Source organism: Aptenodytes patagonicus, chromosome 10 (genome assembly GCF_965638725.1).
Source record: "Aptenodytes patagonicus chromosome 10, bAptPat1.pri.cur, whole genome shotgun sequence".
Lineage (NCBI taxonomy): Eukaryota > Metazoa > Chordata > Aves > Sphenisciformes > Spheniscidae > Aptenodytes > Aptenodytes patagonicus.
In genome coordinates this window covers 13,796,509-13,814,957 of record NC_134958.1, presented here as the reverse complement: position 1 = coordinate 13,814,957, position 18,449 = coordinate 13,796,509, and the positions used below count along the sequence as shown (strand labels likewise).

The 18,449-nt window shown below is 38.6% G+C and overlaps 1 protein-coding gene across 2 annotated transcripts in view; it reads right to left on the bottom strand.

Annotated features, from left to right (window-relative positions):
* Positions 1-18,449, bottom strand: part of PIAS1 (protein inhibitor of activated STAT 1) — a 68,051-nt gene that overhangs the window by 35,934 nt on the left and 13,668 nt on the right. For both annotated transcript variants that reach the window (XM_076348111.1, XM_076348112.1), the window contains exon 2: positions 5,765-6,209. In XM_076348111.1, coding sequence (XP_076204226.1) covers positions 5,765-6,209 — 445 coding nt within the window. The remainder of the gene's footprint in view (positions 1-5,764; positions 6,210-18,449) is intronic.

The window sequence follows — 18,449 nt, the reverse complement described above, 5'->3', positions numbered from 1 at the left end:
ACTCTCAACAAGAAAGTAGCAAGTTTTATAAGGCTAACAGGAAAGGCAAAAAATTAAGTTTAAAGTTCATGATTAGATAACAGAGTCCCTAGTAAGCTCTCTACCAGGATTAGCACAACCCGTATCATCTTTTTCTAAAAGCCATCATAAAGGGAGATAAAAGTATCTCTGAAAGACTCGAAGTTACTTTAGACTTCCAAGTCCCAGCAGCATTTCCAACAACTACTAAGTGATCTCAGCATCTTGGTTGCAAGAGGAAATCTTAAAAAATACATGTTGCAATAGCACAGCTTCCTCTCGCATGCTATGTAAGCACCACTGCTAGGCCTGAAGCTCTCCAAACACTTAAAAGGGATACCACTCCAAGCTTAGATTGGTTCACTGATTATTAACGGATTACTCGCATGCTTTGAGTCAACCACGTGGTTTGCCGTAATTCCTTCTACTAAAAGCTTTAATTAGAATCATAGAGTATCCTGAGTTGGAAGGGACCCACAAGGATCATTGAGCCCAACTCCTTATCAAATTATCAATTATCAAAAAGATATCCTAATTTGATCTTGGAAAGCAAAGTGGCTTCCTAGATCCATTCACATCAGAGCAGCGGTGTCTGAAAACATCCATATCCTGTAAGGTCCTGGAACTTGGGTGATCTCAGTTCTACGCATGAGGAGATTGAGCAATCAGCTGAAGTGAGCAGTAATAAATTATACTCCTTTTCTTGTAGCACAAGAGCTACCCAGTTGCTTAAAGCTCTCTCATACTTAAAAGAAACAGACTCTAGACTACGGAAAGATTCTCTATACATGAACTTGAGCCATCCCACGTGCAAATACAAGTTGAAGCCAAAAAAACTTAAGTGCACTGTAATTCTAGTTCAGCTACAGCACATGAACAAGAGAGCGCTAATATTTCAGCTTATTCTTGCACAATTAAAAGCTGTAGAGCCGGAAGTCAGAAATCTCAAGCCCGAGTTGAGAATATAGTGTTTTGTTGAACTTCCTCCCACAAAGTACATTTAAAAGAATAACAAACACAGAAGACAGTAAAAGTGTGACTTTCATATAAACCATGATACTGATTGCACAGAGCAACAGATCAGCTTGCTGATACATGAAAGGGAGAAATACTTGCCAAACAAAACTTTTATAGTTTCCAACCTAGATTTCTAAATGCACTGAATTGTTTAATTGTTTAACAGATGTACCTTGAACTACAGTCACCCTAAAGATTTTAGTCAGATCAGTTGCAAAAATCTGTCTTCAAGAATGCATGTCCAAGTAACCATGATCAATCACAGTCAAAAAGAAAATTTCAAGGTAAATTCAAGTCAGAAGCATGAACGCTTGTTAGTAAACACATAATTCTTGAGGGCAGGCACCAGGGGCGAAATTCTGCTTATTGGAGAAACCCTGTTATTAGAGTCCACAGATTAAGAAATTAAACTAAGACCTAAGCAAATCAAGACAAGCCTCAGTAGAGCCATTAGAAGCTCCTTTCACCCGATGAAGCCAGTATCTGCAGTCTGGCAGGCAGCATACAATGCTTTCTGTAAGTGATACTCTGACTCCCCAAAAAGCCTGATGTTTGTCTCCTCCTTCCAAGGAGGGTGAGACCTTTAGATAAAAATCCTGATTTCCATGTCTCAGATCTGAGTTTCAATGCTGTGTTCCACATTGCTTAAACCTGAAGCACAGCAAATAAATTTCAGGGTGATCAACCATAAGCCATTCGAACAGCTTTTAAAAGAGTAGCATAGCCCACAGCCTCTTTAATCCTTTAAATTGAAAAGAAAAGGTTAATTTCCCCTTACAGGTAAGTAAAGACCCATAACCTAGTTAAAACGTTTTTTGGAACAACTACACAGCTAAAGCAATTAGGAATGACATATGCTGTAACAAGAAGTATTTTTAAGATGTTGTTTAACTATCTACTGTCCCTTCCATAATAATCTGGCAGAATTTTGGTACTCGTTACTCATCTCATAGTAAACACATTTCACCACACAAAAGAGATCTTATCTGTGTTAGAAGTTACTTTTAGAAAATTGGCCCTATGCTTAAAAAACAACCAATTAGCAGTGTCTGTGCACTGGGGGCTGAAAATAGGGAAAAATTAAGTGAAAGCTGCAGCTTCACTTGAGAAACTAACAACCAAAATTCTCCTATTTAAAGGAGTTCCTATTCAAAAAACAACATAGAAGTCACAATAATAAGGCAACTTTCATACATTCCATCAAGGCCAAACTGGATAGCTTTTCCTCCAAAAAAACCAGTCATATAATCACACCAAATCGTGGTTAACCATGGGGCAGAGTGCTCAGACTTCTCACTAGCGCTGCAAGAGCTCAGTGTACAGATTCATCCACCAACATACATTTTCAGAATGTAGAGCATTCCTAGTTGGCTTGTACACAAAAACATCCAATATAGATGCTTTCTCAATTTTGCAATGAGGATGACTAATAAAATATGGATCAAATTCGACAGCTCCACTGAACACTGACAGATATCTTTTCGTCTCAGATAAACAAGCCCGCTGACAGTCTTCTTGGGAGTAAAGAAAATGCTGTCATCCCCCAACAGCACAGCCAGCATAACCATAATTGTCAGCATTAGCCACACAGCTCTGAAAGACCTACACAGGGAGTCATGTACTTGAAACACTTGGAAGGAAGCAAGAAGCTCTGCAATCTGAGCAGAGTAACAGCAGGAGAAGAGTCCCACCATCAGCAGGGCCTAGCTGCTATTTTCAGTTCTTCAAACAAGAGCAGGTTGAGGTAGCACAAGCTGAGTTTACAAGTTCAACTAGCTAGGCAAGTCTGCTCTTCTGCAAGCATCCTACTCACTGCTACAAGTTATATTGGCTGCTGTAAGCCAGAGAAAGTTAAAAAAAAGTTATCCAACAGCCTTCTAACCTTAGCTTGTCACACATGCTTCAGCCAGCCATGCTCAAGTAAAGATCCTCAAGAGCAGTTGGTGAGAAGGGTATGGATGGATAAAGCACTGCATTTCCCCCTTGCCATGAATCCAGCCAAGTGAGCAGCCAGCATGTCGATTTTAATCACAGTTCAGAGCTACATTTTGAGGAAGCAAGTGTAAGAAGGTAACATCCATTTCCTCCTTTTGTTCTTGACATTAAAAATAATATTTAGCAAATTTAATTTCCTTATCTGTTATTCACATTAGCTTGTGTACTACCCACCTATATAAAATATTTGGGTACAGAATGCATGTTCAAGTGCCCTGCTGTGCAACTCCCTTCCCCAAGGCTTTGTCCAATTATTGTTTTTCAAATTAATAATCACTTCTTGATGGGACAAGACTACTGGAGCAAACCTTCCAAGCAATTCCACCTTGACTTGGGAAAGACCAGGGAGAATCATATCCAAAGATGTGTTTTGCCCAACTTTTACGTAATGACTATCATTTCAGAAGAATCTGAAGGTCCTCAAATCAGCAGAGATCGCACTCATTCTCTCTCTCACACACACATTTTTTTTCTATTCCAGTAGGTTCCATTTTAAGCAGGGAGATAATTATTCAAAACCCCACATCAGGTCATCAGTTCATTCTTGTGGTGGAGGGAAACAGAGTAAATTCAGAAGTTTCTTATCCCTACCCCATGAGGAATCCGATGGGAAAAAGCAAGCAGTAGATGCTGAAATGCTGGCCAAATGCCAAGGAGAAGTTCTGAGTGTTTGTAATACGTATCTGCCATTTGCAAACAAAGCCAGGGAACCTGGATATTTGACATTTGAGGAAACCCACATTGTTTGCAGCAGTGGAAAAGATGCCCAAACCATTTGGGGCAAATATTCAACAAATCATTTAAGACTTTTTAGTTAGACTATCAGTAACTGTATAAACGGAGAAAATTAATGTCTGCTCCATACTTGCATTTAAAACTGCTAAGCTGTATGCACAATTGCTCCAAGTTGTTTTGAAAGTGTATAAAGCTGCGTATCACTGGTTATTAATCCAACAGGTTTTTTCATTAACATATATATATTTATTACTCTAAAATACTTTCATGACATCTGTAGTTAGCAATTTTACAATCTGTAGCAACATTACTTTCCACTACAAAAGGAAACAACCAATCATTTCTCATATGCACGGACACTGAAGCTCTCTCTTCCCCCAAAAGCACAAGAAAAAAGCTTTTTAATAGTATTGCTTCAGACAAACAGAGAGACAGCTGCAGACAGGATTCACATGGAAAACAAAAACCCCAAACACACCTTTAATTGAAAGGACACAGATTGCTTAAAAAGGTATCTGGTTAGAATTTCACCCACTTCCATTTTCTTACCCTGACACTCAGAGTCCACAAAGGGGAAAAAAATATCCTATTGTATATAAACTCCTCAAGCAGTAAGACATGACAGAACGTGAATTACGATCTCTTCATTTGGGGCCCGTTTGTCAGACACAGAGCTGACAGCAAAGTGTTCTTACCACATCTAGGAATAAATGCATGCCGTAATTCCTGCATTGGAATGTCTTATTGAAATTATAGCATTATTTTTAAGTATTTATAATGTAAAAGTGATGAGACACATACTGAGTACCTAATTATCCTGTACCACTGGCATTGCCCGGAATGCTTATTAATCAGTTAGGTTTTAGATTAAAGCTAAATAGATACAGTATACCTCTTAAAAGAATACCTGAACCAGAAGGTGAGATTATCAAAATCTGTTTTTTCCCTCAATGCCTCAGTTATAACAGTTAAAAAAAAAATGCAAACAACTGTGCAACATGCTTCAGAAATCTGCAGACCACCATCACCACTCACATACCAGGCCTCCTACATCCCTGCAGCTGTTCAGACTGTTAATGTGAAGTACCTGCTCATTTTTGTTTACAAGGGATCTCTGTCGCAAAGGACATTTTTTTCACTCACCCACCATCTCCCCGTATCTACTCTCACAAATCTCCTCCTCCTACCAGCTATTCTCACAGTGAATCTTTTCCAGGGTTTAAAGACAGCAGAAAGTTACAACATGCAAGCTGTCCCTCCAGAATCAACAGGACTATTGTATTTAAGCAGTATTCAAGAGTATTAAAAGTTAACCACACTGTTAAGTGCTACATGGAGTCAGAGCCGGGGGGGGGGGGGGAAGGGAATAAAAAAAAAAAAATCACACATTGTTATATAATGCTCTGTAAGCATCAGATTATTCTCAGCAGCTACACAAGTGATTTATACCTTAATACAAAAGACAGTTTAAAGAAAAGTAGCCACAACTGCAAAAGAACCACAAGACTTCCTAAACTCAGACGTTCAGGCTGTAATGGATCACAGCAAATATCTAGCCTGGCATTCTTTCCCAGCACAGATGAGATTTTGTGGGCTTGATGGATTCAGGGGTATTTTTGTTTTGTTTTTTTAAAATAATTAAACTCTATGGTTTATAAGAACTACTGAAAGCAGACAGGTTTTTTCCTTTTTCTAAGGCTTAGTTTGTTTCTTGTCAAACTCACCCCTTATATATAATGGATCTTTGAACCATATTTAGTGGCTCAGCTAAAGCAACTAATGAGTGTTACGTAAGATGTCCCTCCATGTAGAACAATCTGTTCCAAAAGTTACCAAAAATAGCAATTCTCTAAACACTAGTGTGATGCAATATTTAACCAGTTACTGCATCAGCAGCTGAATTCATCCATTACTTTTAAAAAAAAAAAAAAAACCAACAACAACAAAAAAACCACCCAAAAGACTTCAAATATTATTATTACAACATTTGCAACCTTACCTAGGCTGGTAGGTTTTATCAGCTCATCCAACAAGTCATAGAAAGGTAATTTCTGAAGTTTTATGTCAGGATGGACAGGGTGGAGCGCAGATGTAAGATGGGGGAGTTCCAGTTCATGTTTAGGTCCCAGAAGCGAAACGGGAAGCAATGGTGACGTGGCAGGGTGGCCATCGTAACTGAGCTGTGGAATGGTAGACGGAGACAAAGTTGCTGGCATGGAGCTCGAGTGTACGCTGGGGATAGATAAGTCTGCAGGTGTCATGATTTTCTGAGGGAACCTTCGCCTATAGAGTTCTTTGATTTTCATTTGTACAGCAGGACTGCAGCCAGCCTTTAACAAATGCAGTGCTTTTGTGAGAAGTTCGTGTTTTCGTCCGTGCTTGTTCCTCCCTGCGTAACCCAGAAGTACTTGCAGTTCAGAAACTCTAAGGCTCATAACCATTTGCTTAAAAGAAACAAAACAAAAAATTAGTATTCAAGTTACATCATGTTAAACACTAACATTAGAATGTGGCTTAATCACATTAAGCATACAGTTTTTAAAGGCACACCACCACTGCTCTTCCCCCACTGATTATCTGAAACATGATGTAAAACAGTATTTGTTCACAGACAGATGTATCTACTTCAAAAGTCTGTAATGAGCAATTTTTAGAGGGATTTCCATTTGCCATACACAATTCAGGACAGCAATACTGGGGGGAAAAAAAAAACTGAGAGAAGGACAAGTTGCCAGTACAAAACAAAGCTTGTAAACGTAACTATTTTCTAATCACTATTCTGCTAGCATCTCTAATGTTAACAAATTTTTTTTAACTAATTCCACCTAGATGAATAAAGGCACACGTTGACAAGATCCAAGTCTCCAGTACTTGCACTTAAAAGCTGTGCCAGTCCTTAACTCTGGAACCCTACTTCACTTTCAAGTCCCTCCCTCACTTTTTGCCATGCAGCATAACTAACACACAGTTCAAAGGAAAGGAGAGAAATGACCAAGTTAGAGAAAAATTATGATCTGAGTTGTGTTCAACCCCATATGATCATTACTAAGTTAAAGGAAACTTCTTCCGATTCAATTTCCTTACTTCTCATATCAGAGTTGCATGTTCTGCTTTGGATCGGGGAGAAGGGCTTTGCCTTCTATTAATTAGCATCTTCATTTACAGTCCTTTACTGTCTCCCAGTATAGTCTAATGAATCAAACTAGTAAGACTTGTAAACTGTTTCACTTCTTCAGGAACTGAGAAAAACACTATGCAAAGTAGTGAAACCAGCAATCGCCTGTGCACACTAAGTACTTCCCCGCTGGTCAAGCAGGAGCCAGAAAGACAACTTAAGAGCCTACTTTCTATTTAAAAACTCCTTTCAGTGCTTGACAGTGGCTTGTTCACCATCACAAGGCCTGTGACACCAGCTGAAATTATATTCCTGCAGAATTTTAGATTCCCAAGAAATCAAATAAAGTGAAATACCTAGAACCCACCGCCACGACTGGCTATCTGGATCTTCTGTATGAAACCATTAAATACCCTGAATATTTTAAAGTCAATCCCAAAAATCAAATTCAAAATAATACTTGAAGTATATATTTGGGACTAAAACAGCTAATTCAGCATATCAGGGTTCTGCAATTTCCCAGCCACTGAAGGCTGACTAACCAAACTAGCACTTGCATTTGCAAACAATCTTTGAGGTAGAGTACAAGTGCTCCCATCCTCTCTAGTTCTTCAAACTGCACAAAGTATTCAGACACATACATTACTCAACTTATTTTCACATTAACTCTTAAAGTGCTAATATTAGAAAGTACACTATCCCTATTTTAGCAAAACCAGCCTGAAACTCCTATCAATTCCTCAAACCTCCAGCACCTGCAAAAGATCTTCAATGCACAGGTGTCCACAAGAGGTATTTCCCTATACTGAAATAGATCGTGTTATTTAAAAGCCCTAAATTAGATGATTCATGTATTTAATGAGGTATGCACCCAGATAGATTTAACTAAATTTGCCATGAAATTTCTGCTCTGTTGAACCACACAAACAGAACTGAATAACCTTGCTGCAAATCTTAGATAAACTTTGCTGCAGACTACCACAAACGCTTCTGATATAACAGGAGTTTAATGGCATTTTTTTCTCTGCATACTCTGAGAACCTACTTCACACTTTTAACTATGGGACTGTCATGGAGCTACTAATGAGAACAGACAAGGTACTTTGTAAGAAACGGAGATGTCTTAAAAGAATAAGACATTTCAGTTACAATCTGAAGTGTTGGCAGCTGAAAGGAAAATGAAACAAATAGATCTGAAACATAGAAAAACACTATTTATAATGCTTTACAAACATTTATTCAACAGAATGAGTAGTTACAGCTGAAAGGTTTAATGCCTGCTACCATCACGATTAAAAGTCACTTCCTGAACAGCCACAACCTCTCAGAGCTTCACTCTGTTCTTCTTTTGTAATAAAATCATAGGCCCGGCTTGCAAAAAACACAGAGAATTAAGAAATAATTGAGCTAGCATAGAAGCTCCTGCTACATGTTGGATGTTTTCCATTTTTTAAGGTATAGGCAGGTTAGAAATAAGTATACAGAAAGCAGGGTTCATCGTGTAGCCAGACTCACGAACCAAAACAAATAAAATTCCCCAGATCTTCCACACCCTGATGCATTCCTTACAAAGGAGGACAAGAACAGTTTTATTTGCAATGTTAAGGGCACTAACAGATAACAACAATTAAAAACACAGTCACCAAAAAAACAGCAATAAAGGCTTGTGGGTTTATTACAGTTTCATATGTCATAGGAAACTTTCTTACACAAGCAAAAAGAGGCAATGCCTTAAAACACCCCACACACGCATCCAGAGTTTTACCAGTGGATTGTGTCAATCAGTGGCACAGGGAAGCAGAGCCCGACAGACAGCCGTGCTGGCAAAAGTCTCTCATGTCGCTGCAATATGAATGTGAAAATTCCTCTCCCCTCCTCCAACACAGTTGTGTTTTATTTGAGGACACAACCCAGCTCTACCAGCAGAAGTGCCACTGCCCATACAAGCACTATCCATGCTATGAGCCCTTGGCCCATGTCACACTGGTACCCTAATCTTAGAACAGGCAGGATAATTATAGCAGGGAAACAAACCAAGTGCTGTCAAACACAAAAAGTAAATACACAAAAAAGCTGCAATTTATAATTTTTTTTTTCCTGTCACATCTCACGTCATTCACAATTCAAACCCCTTGCTGGCTTAGTTACACCAGCAAAGCTGAAGGGCAAAGACACAAAGCGTTTTGCTTCAGGAAATCTTGCTTTTTTTCCTGTTGCCTGAAGTAGAGTAGTAAAAAGATCACTCACAGCAGTACAGCTGCATCTGCAGCAAGCTACAAAACCCACCACAAAGAGTCTGTCTCCCAACAACAGCAAATATCCACAATGCAAATAACTGCCCCTACCTCTGGCTGTTTATCAGAATTGGCAAAATGTTTGTTTTTTTCTTTCCTAACACAAAGGAAAGTAACAAGACGACAACAACAACAACAAAAAACCCAACCAAATAAAAATAAAAAGATATACAGAGCTACCAAGGACAGACTGAAGGATAGCTTGCAAACTGCAATTACAGATAACTAGGTGTTTAGTTATGTGTTCACATACAGGTAAATACATGTTCCTACAGACATCACACTAGCGCACAAGAAATTGATGCCATTTAGCTACGAAAAGGTTGAGCTACTTGCCACTTGCCTAACTTCAGCATGAGAAACACAGCAAGTTGACTGCAAGCCAGTTTCAGACACAACAAATCCCAGTATCAAACAAACTAGGTGTTCTGATGATGTTGTGCATTTTGGTACCTGTCATATCTAGGCAATATCTAAAATTCAAAGAGAGGGCAAGGACAGTAGAAAAATTGTTCAAAGTGTAAAAGAGTAAGAACAAGCTTTACAGAAACCTGACTTATCTCAGTTTAACACAGAGTATTTCTATTTTGACTCACTGCAAAGACCTTCACAGAATTTAGAAGGTAACTCTAATCTATAAACATACATCTGACATTTCCTGCTCGACAACACAACACAAACACGTGTTCCTCCACAAAAGCTGCATTAGTCATGGGGATTGCCTGGCTCATTATATACACTCCCCCTTCAGCCCACGTCCCCTCACCCAAGCCTTTTGACCACAGTCCATCCCTTCCAAAGCCATCAGGGCATTTCACTGTCTTAAGACAAGTCACCTGATTGTATGTGTCAGGCAGGAGGTCCACAGAAGCAAAGAGGCCAGTTTATTTTCCCACCTCCCAGTTTCTTGTTTCCAAATCTGTGCCACTTTCCTCCTGCCAGATTGTGTGAACCCAACTATTTGATGCAGTTCATGCTGCAGCTGTATGAGCAGGTGCATCTCTCTATTTCTGCATGTTGAGGAAACATTCTCAAGCAACTCATCTGGAAACAAGGATATTTCCTGCTCCACGCCTACTTCAGATAACCAGTAAGGTTTGGAAGAAAATAGCTTAAGGATTCAAAAGCAATCCATGGGTGACATCCTACGTCATTTGCCTACCTCTCTCCTGTGACTATCAATAGGAAAGGATGTTCTACCTACAGCGCTTTCAAAAAAGTTGGTACGCTTTTTTTAAAAGCTAACAGATATGAAAATTGTTTAAGTCCCCCAAACCAAAAATTGCATGTGGACACTTATGAGGTAAGGAGGAGCAAGGGTTTTCTCCAAGACATCCACAAAAGGACTATTAAATAAAAAGCATCAGGCTGCAATGTCAATGAATGTTTTGTAGCTCCTGACTCACTAAGTTCTCTCAATAAACAAGCATGTCTGGTTGGAGAAATGTGTCTATGCCACACAACAGGACCATTTTGCTTTGTGAATGCTGTTTAGGCATTTAGACTAAATACTTTACCAGGAACCTGAACTTCTAACAGAGCAGCCAACGTTAAGAGTCATTTACTTTGATTTCTCTCTGCAAAGAAAATAGCAGAGATAAATCTTTATTTTTAAAGAACAGTTTTCCACACAAGCCCAGTCATTCCACCCATCAAGGAAAGATGCCCAGGCTGGACTGCTCTAGCCAGGAAGCTGCCCAATCATTAGCACAGGTTAACAGATCAGACCAAATAAAATTGCTTTCAAGAAGTGGACTTCATCTCACTGATCTATGAAGGTTGGGAATTAAGTTTAAAAATAAATAAAATCTAAGTGTTAGTGCCTCTGGATAAGAAATTCCTGTGATAACCCTGTGTAGCTGGTCTCACTGGCACGTGATTCAGAGACGTGCAACTAAAAAGACAAGCGGATTCAGGCAGAGAACATCATTTCTAGACTGGAAAATACACGAGGGCTAAAACACTGGTTTGAAATGCAGGAAGACGAGCTGTATGTCCCGCTGCTCAAGAAAGTATCCGATACAGGTTATCTGCTGAGATCCAACACCGCAGATGGTGAGCCTTCACCTTTTTTCCCCCCATTTTTTGAAGGGAGAGACTTGCCTGAGAGGTAAAAACCAGTCAGCAGTCAGTAATTTTTTGTTTTAAATAAATCAAGCAGCGCCCATAGGAAAGCATGATGGACAATACTGAAAACCTATCACAAATACCAGCACCACAAAATACTGTCTTCAAAGCAGCATACTCATCCATCAGTGGCAGCATTAATAGTCCCAATTTGATGAATGCTTTCTAGAAAGGGTATTTCTACATCTCCAGTAATCAGCCCCAGGATCTATCTGGAGAATTTAACAAGTTATTTCCGGATGTTTATGGTAACTAGAAGCTGTGAATAAGCTCCAAAACACATTCAAAAGATTTGCCGGCACAACAAGAAGCATTTGGCTAGGTACCACACCACATTTTGTGCCTAAAGCTACACAACAGGTCCTCCACAATTCTCTAACCATTAACATGAAAGTTAAAGGGGAAAAAAAGAAAAGTAAAAAATCACCTCAAACACTACTCAAAAGGTGGAAGAAGAGAGTAAGTAAAAGGAGAAGGAAGAAACGAAGAAACAGATACCGAACAGGAAGTCACCCATTTATAATCAGCAATTTAAGACAGTGACAGTACATTTCTTCTGTTATTAGAAACAGTGATTAGCAATAGTTTACTAACAGTCTCTGTAATTAAGAATCATTATTACAGAAGAGGGCAAGCACTGCAACAAGTCACTTCAAAGGCGAAGTGTAAGACACAAAACCCTCTGACTACACTCCTGTACTCTTTTGGAGGCTTCACTATAGGAGCCTCCACACTGACGCCCTGCACAGCACCTTCGGCCCCAGCATCCAGAGGGATCGGCTCCAGCTGCAGTTTGCACTAACAGTGTGGACACATTCACACTGGCAAAGCTCTAATGCTGTTTTCAAGGACAACACAAATGGAAATTTCCCCTTTATGAAACAAGGAAACTACTCTTCAATGAATTCCACAATGCACTCCTAAAAGACAGCTTTAAAAAAAATTTCAAATAAAAATTGTTCTTTTTTCTAATAAAAGCAACTAGGAAGCATTAGATTAGTATGGAAGTAAATGGTTTTGAATTAATCTCAGTATGCCTCCAACACCCAGCTGTAAAAATACAGGAGAGTTCTTGCATGCTATGAACAGCCTCTTTAACCCCTGATATAAATCTTTCGGAGAAGAAAGCTATACCTGAGCTACATGAGCTCTCTACAGTTACACAGACTAAACTCTTGGGTTCTTAGACATTCAAGATTTGTGAAAATGGGACATCATGAAGGTAAAAATATTTCCATCTTTTATGAAGGCACATTCCCTAGTCCTAAATTCTATCTGCAAGACTCACACAAGGAAGCTATCAAGGCTGAACTATAAAATTTGAAATCAGTCTACCGAAAATCTGCAAGAGGGAGTGAAACAACCAATTCATGGAAGCTCAAGCGCCTCAATGACAGGCTGTAACTTCCTGCGTTTGTCTAATGCAACCAAAACACTAAAAGGTTGAAGTCACCATAATTCAAAACGGAGGGGAGGCAACAGCACAGAAGAACAGTCATAAATATGCAACATACTATACTACAACCTTTAAGGAGGCTATTGGTTTTCATAATGAAAAACTGAGCTGTCTCCTAGTGTGATGTGTACAATGTTTTGGCAAGTAGGGCAGCGCTAAAAGAATAGGTACAAACCAATGGCAGGTACAAATATTATTTGCCTTTTGTTGCACACGCAAGGAGACAGAATATTTCTTAATCAAGGAAACTATATTTACACAGTATATCAGTGCTCATAAAGAACATTTTGCAATTGTATGACCAAATCTATGCATTCGTCTAGCTGGCAAGAAAAAGAGATTTTAATCCCATCAAAAATGCATCAAGTAAATTATGTCCATATCTTGTAAATGCCAAAAATAGCCTGGACTGACCTAGTGTTGGTATCTCCATAGATGTGGGCTTTCTTAAGGTCAAACACTGTATTCATTATTTTCACCAGGTAACATTTCTTCCCATGCTACCAGAGAAAGTACACTATAAAGCTTACGTTATCAGGTGTTATCTATTTTACCATGCTCACAAACAATGTATTTCCTTGCGAATTATATGGTTGCATATCTGTTAATATAAACATTATGACCCTTGAACCAACCCACCCAAATGATGCAGCTCAGATTCAAGCGCCTGCTAACACTAGGAATCTCTGGCAGTGAAGAGATCATCTAAAAACTGCAGCAGTTCAGTCTAAAGGGCTTCTGGACAGGAGGTCCTGCAATTTTCTACTGCCATCCTTCTGTATTCAGTTCATGTAACAACTTACCAAGTATACCATAACCACTTAACTCTTAATTCCACAGATCAACTAGTACAAGGAACATTTTTCTTACCTGCTCTTGGCAAACATTGCTTGCTTGTATCTGTCGTGCTGGTAAAACTTGAATACCCTCAAATCTACTAAGTTTTAGTAAGGTCAGAGCAATGCCACTTCATACATGAACACTAATAAATCGAAGCTCGCCTTCCAGCCCATAGTTCAGAGGCCTCCGTCTAATCCTGCACCAGTGACACTATCAAGTTCTTAGAGATGTCTGTCGCTTACTGGAGACAAGAAAATCCACAGTGATAAAAGTAACAAAATTCAGTGAAGAGTGAAAGGATATTGCAAAAGAAAACAGTAAGACAGCTCTAGCCCCACTGAACTGGCTGCTAGTTACAACAGGCAGGCAGAGTCTGGAATTTTTAATATAACCCCCATGTGTTAAAAGTTGTCTTATGTTTTTTGCAGATGCCTGTGGTATTTTGCTATGCTATCATATATGCGAAATATCTTCTAAAAGCCTTGACACATACAACCTGGCAAATTAGTATAGGCAATTGCCCTTCTAGGCCTCCACTCTACCCCATTTCCTAGAGGTTATTTCCTCTAGAAGAGAGATTCAGCAGAACAGACTGTGTGCCCACATACCCAAATGCCACTTCAGCGCTTGAACACTTAAATGGATTTTTTTTTTTTTTTTTTTTTAATGATGGCTTGCAAACCACATTGTGTCCTGCTCTGCCTCCTTGGCTGCATATTAACACTGCCATAGTAGAGAAGTGGGGTGGGCAGTTGGGGCAGTGACTTGCTCAAACTGCAAAAGCTAGATTTGTTGGAGAAAGTCCACCAAGTCTTTAGTCATGTCTAAATTGTATTTGATTTAAAGTAAGTCACATTTTATCTTAATCCGTAACAAATTTTTACCGCTCTCAAGAGACTTTATTCACTAGGTGAACTATATTATTACTTTTGGTATTAAATAAGGTTGCTGACACAGTAGTAATCTTCATTTCAGTTCTTGGAGACTCAAGTTTTTTGCAGCCACACTCAAACTTAATTGTCCCTAGTGTATCTATCTTTGCAGATAGGAATTATTTTTACAGAGCTATGTGCTAGCATGATTTTCATGACAAGTAATTGCAGAAATACTAGTTTAGACAATCTCTGGGTACAAAACAATGTGCCTCTCTAAAGACAAACAGCTTATACCTAAGGCTAATAATGAAGACAATTATTTTCAGCTATTTGGGAGAGGGTCATTGCCAGACAAATTTACTTTTTATTAAGAACATTCTTATCCTTAACTAAGCCTTTCAACTGGCTGACAGAAGAGCTAATTCCTATGCAGTAAGCTTCAGTGGAGCCCAAGCCAGCCGCAGACACAGCTGTCCAAAGAGCTTACTAAACATATTATGTCCTATTATAATCTAACAAATAGCACAAAAGGTCTACATCGGTATAATCAAAATATAACAACTTATACAGCATTCAATAATAGTCTGAAAGATTGTCTCTTTCTATAAAAAAGAAAAAAATTAGGACCAAGAAGTCTCAGCTTCTGGAAGCCATACAGGAGATCACAAACACACATTTATTTCCTCTCCCTCAGTGATTTTAGAAAAGAAAATATACGTTTTAAACTATACAATTAAAACAAAAGCAATGGTTACATAAACAATTTGACTGATTTGGGATTTAAAGATAGGGAGTCTACTAAATGAGAATCCTTTTAGCCATTCTTTTTCAGCAGAACACTAGAGAATGAAGCTCTAGTTACATTCTAAATATCTAAAATACCTGCATGAAGCACATGTAGCTTTTGGAAGTCAATTTTGAAGGAAAGCTGGAGAAGAATGTACCTGGAATTCAATGAATGTACTCACACTGCAACACGGATAAAGAGGCGGCTTCCACGAGCAGCTTACAGAACCTCTGAGCAGCAAGACATACAGCAATTTCAAGACCTACATTCTTACATTCAGTGTTTGATGTTTGCTTGCAACAGTTATTTAAATTTCTACTGCATCAACAGACATTATTTCTTGTTATGTGTTAGCCAACTTAAGCATCACTTGATTAAAACAAATTATTGCCAAATAGATGCATATTTTCCTCCAAGAGTTTTTTTTAAAAAAAAAATCTTTTTACTTCTGTACCTTACAGAACTGCAGTGATCTATTCTCCACATGCCATAAGTTATCACCCAGTGCTGAAGAGTTAGTTGTCCACTATAAACAAACAATTTTTTACTATTTAATTAGCATCAAATGAGATAACACTTCAGAATATGAGATTATACAGTCAAATATACCCCCAACACTTCTAGATAAGCTATCAACTTTTTTTTGCCCTCATTTGTCTCATTTTCTAGGATGCAGCACAGGAGACAGACTACATCATCACTGACTATTATTCTGGTACCTCAAAAAGTTTTAATTAACAATCACATTAAATTTGGATACTGACTTGCAAAGTACTGAACAGCAGGCTGAAGCCAGTATATAATTGAATCTCATTTCCCTTAAAAGTAACCAATTGCTATGTTAATGCCCCAAGAGAAGGAAAACTAGAGAACTGGAGTTATCTGTTCACAATTCTCACTTTAAAAAAAAAAATTAAAGCCAAAATGGCACATGATAAAATTAGTGTTTTCTTTTAGACTTTGAAGCAACCCTTCTCACAAAATTCCGTTCTGAAAAATGTATTCCCAGGCTTTGTGAATTACACCTAAAAAGAGTGATTCTGAGATACTGAGCTCCATCTCACAAGCAGGATCCGTCCACAGAGCTAAGGACAGCAACAGCCGTTAACTCAGACAGGGCCGCAGCTGCCATCAGCCTTGTCACTGGGTACCATGTACCAATATCACCTCGTTCATACACCATCTCACAAGATGCATGAGAACGTTTGGTAGTGCTTTTATCTGTAACCACAGGAATATACAAAAGACCACAACAATAGTTAATAACATCTAGAACAAAAACTGGGGAGGAAGGAAAAGCGGAAGGAAGGGAGAAGAACAGGAAAATTAAGAGATCAGATAAAACATCAGGTATGGGAAATAATAATTTATCATTAAAAAATTTCCCTTTCCAAAGGAAGAAATGGAACGCAAATGAAATAGATCTGCTGACAACAAAAATCTATGAAATCCACTGGCCAAATACCCTATTCCCTTCTAATACTGGTCCACCGAGAATAGTAATTTATTACTACTAACAATTAGTCTTAATTGTTATCGCAGAAATAAGCAATGGAGCCAAAAGTTCCCACTGTGTCAATAAGCTGAAAACAAATATTCCATCAAGCAATCATACTGGCATCTGTATAGTCTTTTTTTAACAACAAAAAAAAAAGCTAGTCATTCTGCACATAATTTATTTCATAAGATCTTCAAATTTGTGTATAGAAATTACATAAGGAAGCCAAAGTACACACTTGTTTTTAAGCAGCCATATAGTACTAAGTCATCAAGATGAATTAAAAGCTTGAACAATACTACGAAATTTTCCTTTTACGTTACAGTTCCTCAGAGTATCAGGTAAGATGCACCATGCAAATGAAATATATTCTCACCAGTTCTGCACAGACTGCCTAACACAGCATGAAACCAGAGGAAGACCCAAGTTTCATACATCAACATTCTCATAGCACAGATTATCATAAGTTGGCCTCTACTTTGATGAAGTATTGATTTCAAGCATGTTCTAGTGAAGCTCTTCAAAATCATTCCTTCAGTGCAGTTTTTCTGAGTCTTCATACAATGCAGACAAGAAAAGCATTTTCTCTGCCTAAGTCTTCCTCCTCTTTCATGAGGAGACACCCATTCTCTTGTCTTTCCTCTACTTATTTCTGAAACAAAGCCATCATTACAAAGCAGAGATGATCCAAGTTCTTTTCACTCTGCTTGCTTAGCCCTAGTCCTTCCGAGAAAAAGCTTGCTCTAGATGTTTGCTTCAGACCAAAACAGGACTAACAGTCCTTTCTCTGTTCCTTACCTATTAAATATCTTCTTGTTTAAGCATCACTATTTATCTGAGAGCCACTTCTCTGCTTCCCATGTTTTATCTATCAATAGCGCAGTGGATATAAACAACGCAATGATGTAAGACACAAGGCTTGAAGGAAAGTAGTACTTTTTATTATATTTAGAGAAAGGACTTGCACATCTGAAATGTTTTCCAACCATATCAGTTGGTCTAAGAAGAATTACTACCCCTTTATATTTTATAGAAACATCTACCTGTGAACCAACTCCAGCACCAGCCTAAAAGCAAGCCCAAAAAATAGCATTCACGTGTTTACTTATCTCCTAGTCCATGACCACTTTCAGCAAGTTAAAAGATATGAAACTCAAAGTTAACACAAAGTAGTCAAACCTAAATTTCTCATGCGTTTTTCTCATTACGTAGCTGATGGTTCAGGAGAGAAACTTAGGCAGGACTACAGACAGCTATTCATGCAGCTACAGCCAAATAAGCAGATTTGCAGGGAACTAATAGGCTAGACAACCTTGGAAGGTCCCTTCCAACATCAGATTCTGTGGATAAGAGAATTTTTCAGAACTGAAGGAAAAGTCAAAGAAGGGAATTAATAACTACAAACGAGATGTACGACATATCTGGTCCTACAGTCATTCCAAAAAGGCAAAGAATTTCAAAATACATACTGTAAACCTCAGAAACATGGGCTGAGGCGGACAGGAGAAGGAGGCATCAATCTGGGAATAGTTCATCGGTGGAATATGACTACCCATGACTATCCTAGGAACACACAGTGCTAGGCAACCAGATCAGAACACCACCTAGTAAAATCATCCTTATCTATCCCACCTCATTTTCTCTCTCAACAAGGTATCTAGAATAGAGAGTAGCTACATAACAGCAAACTGC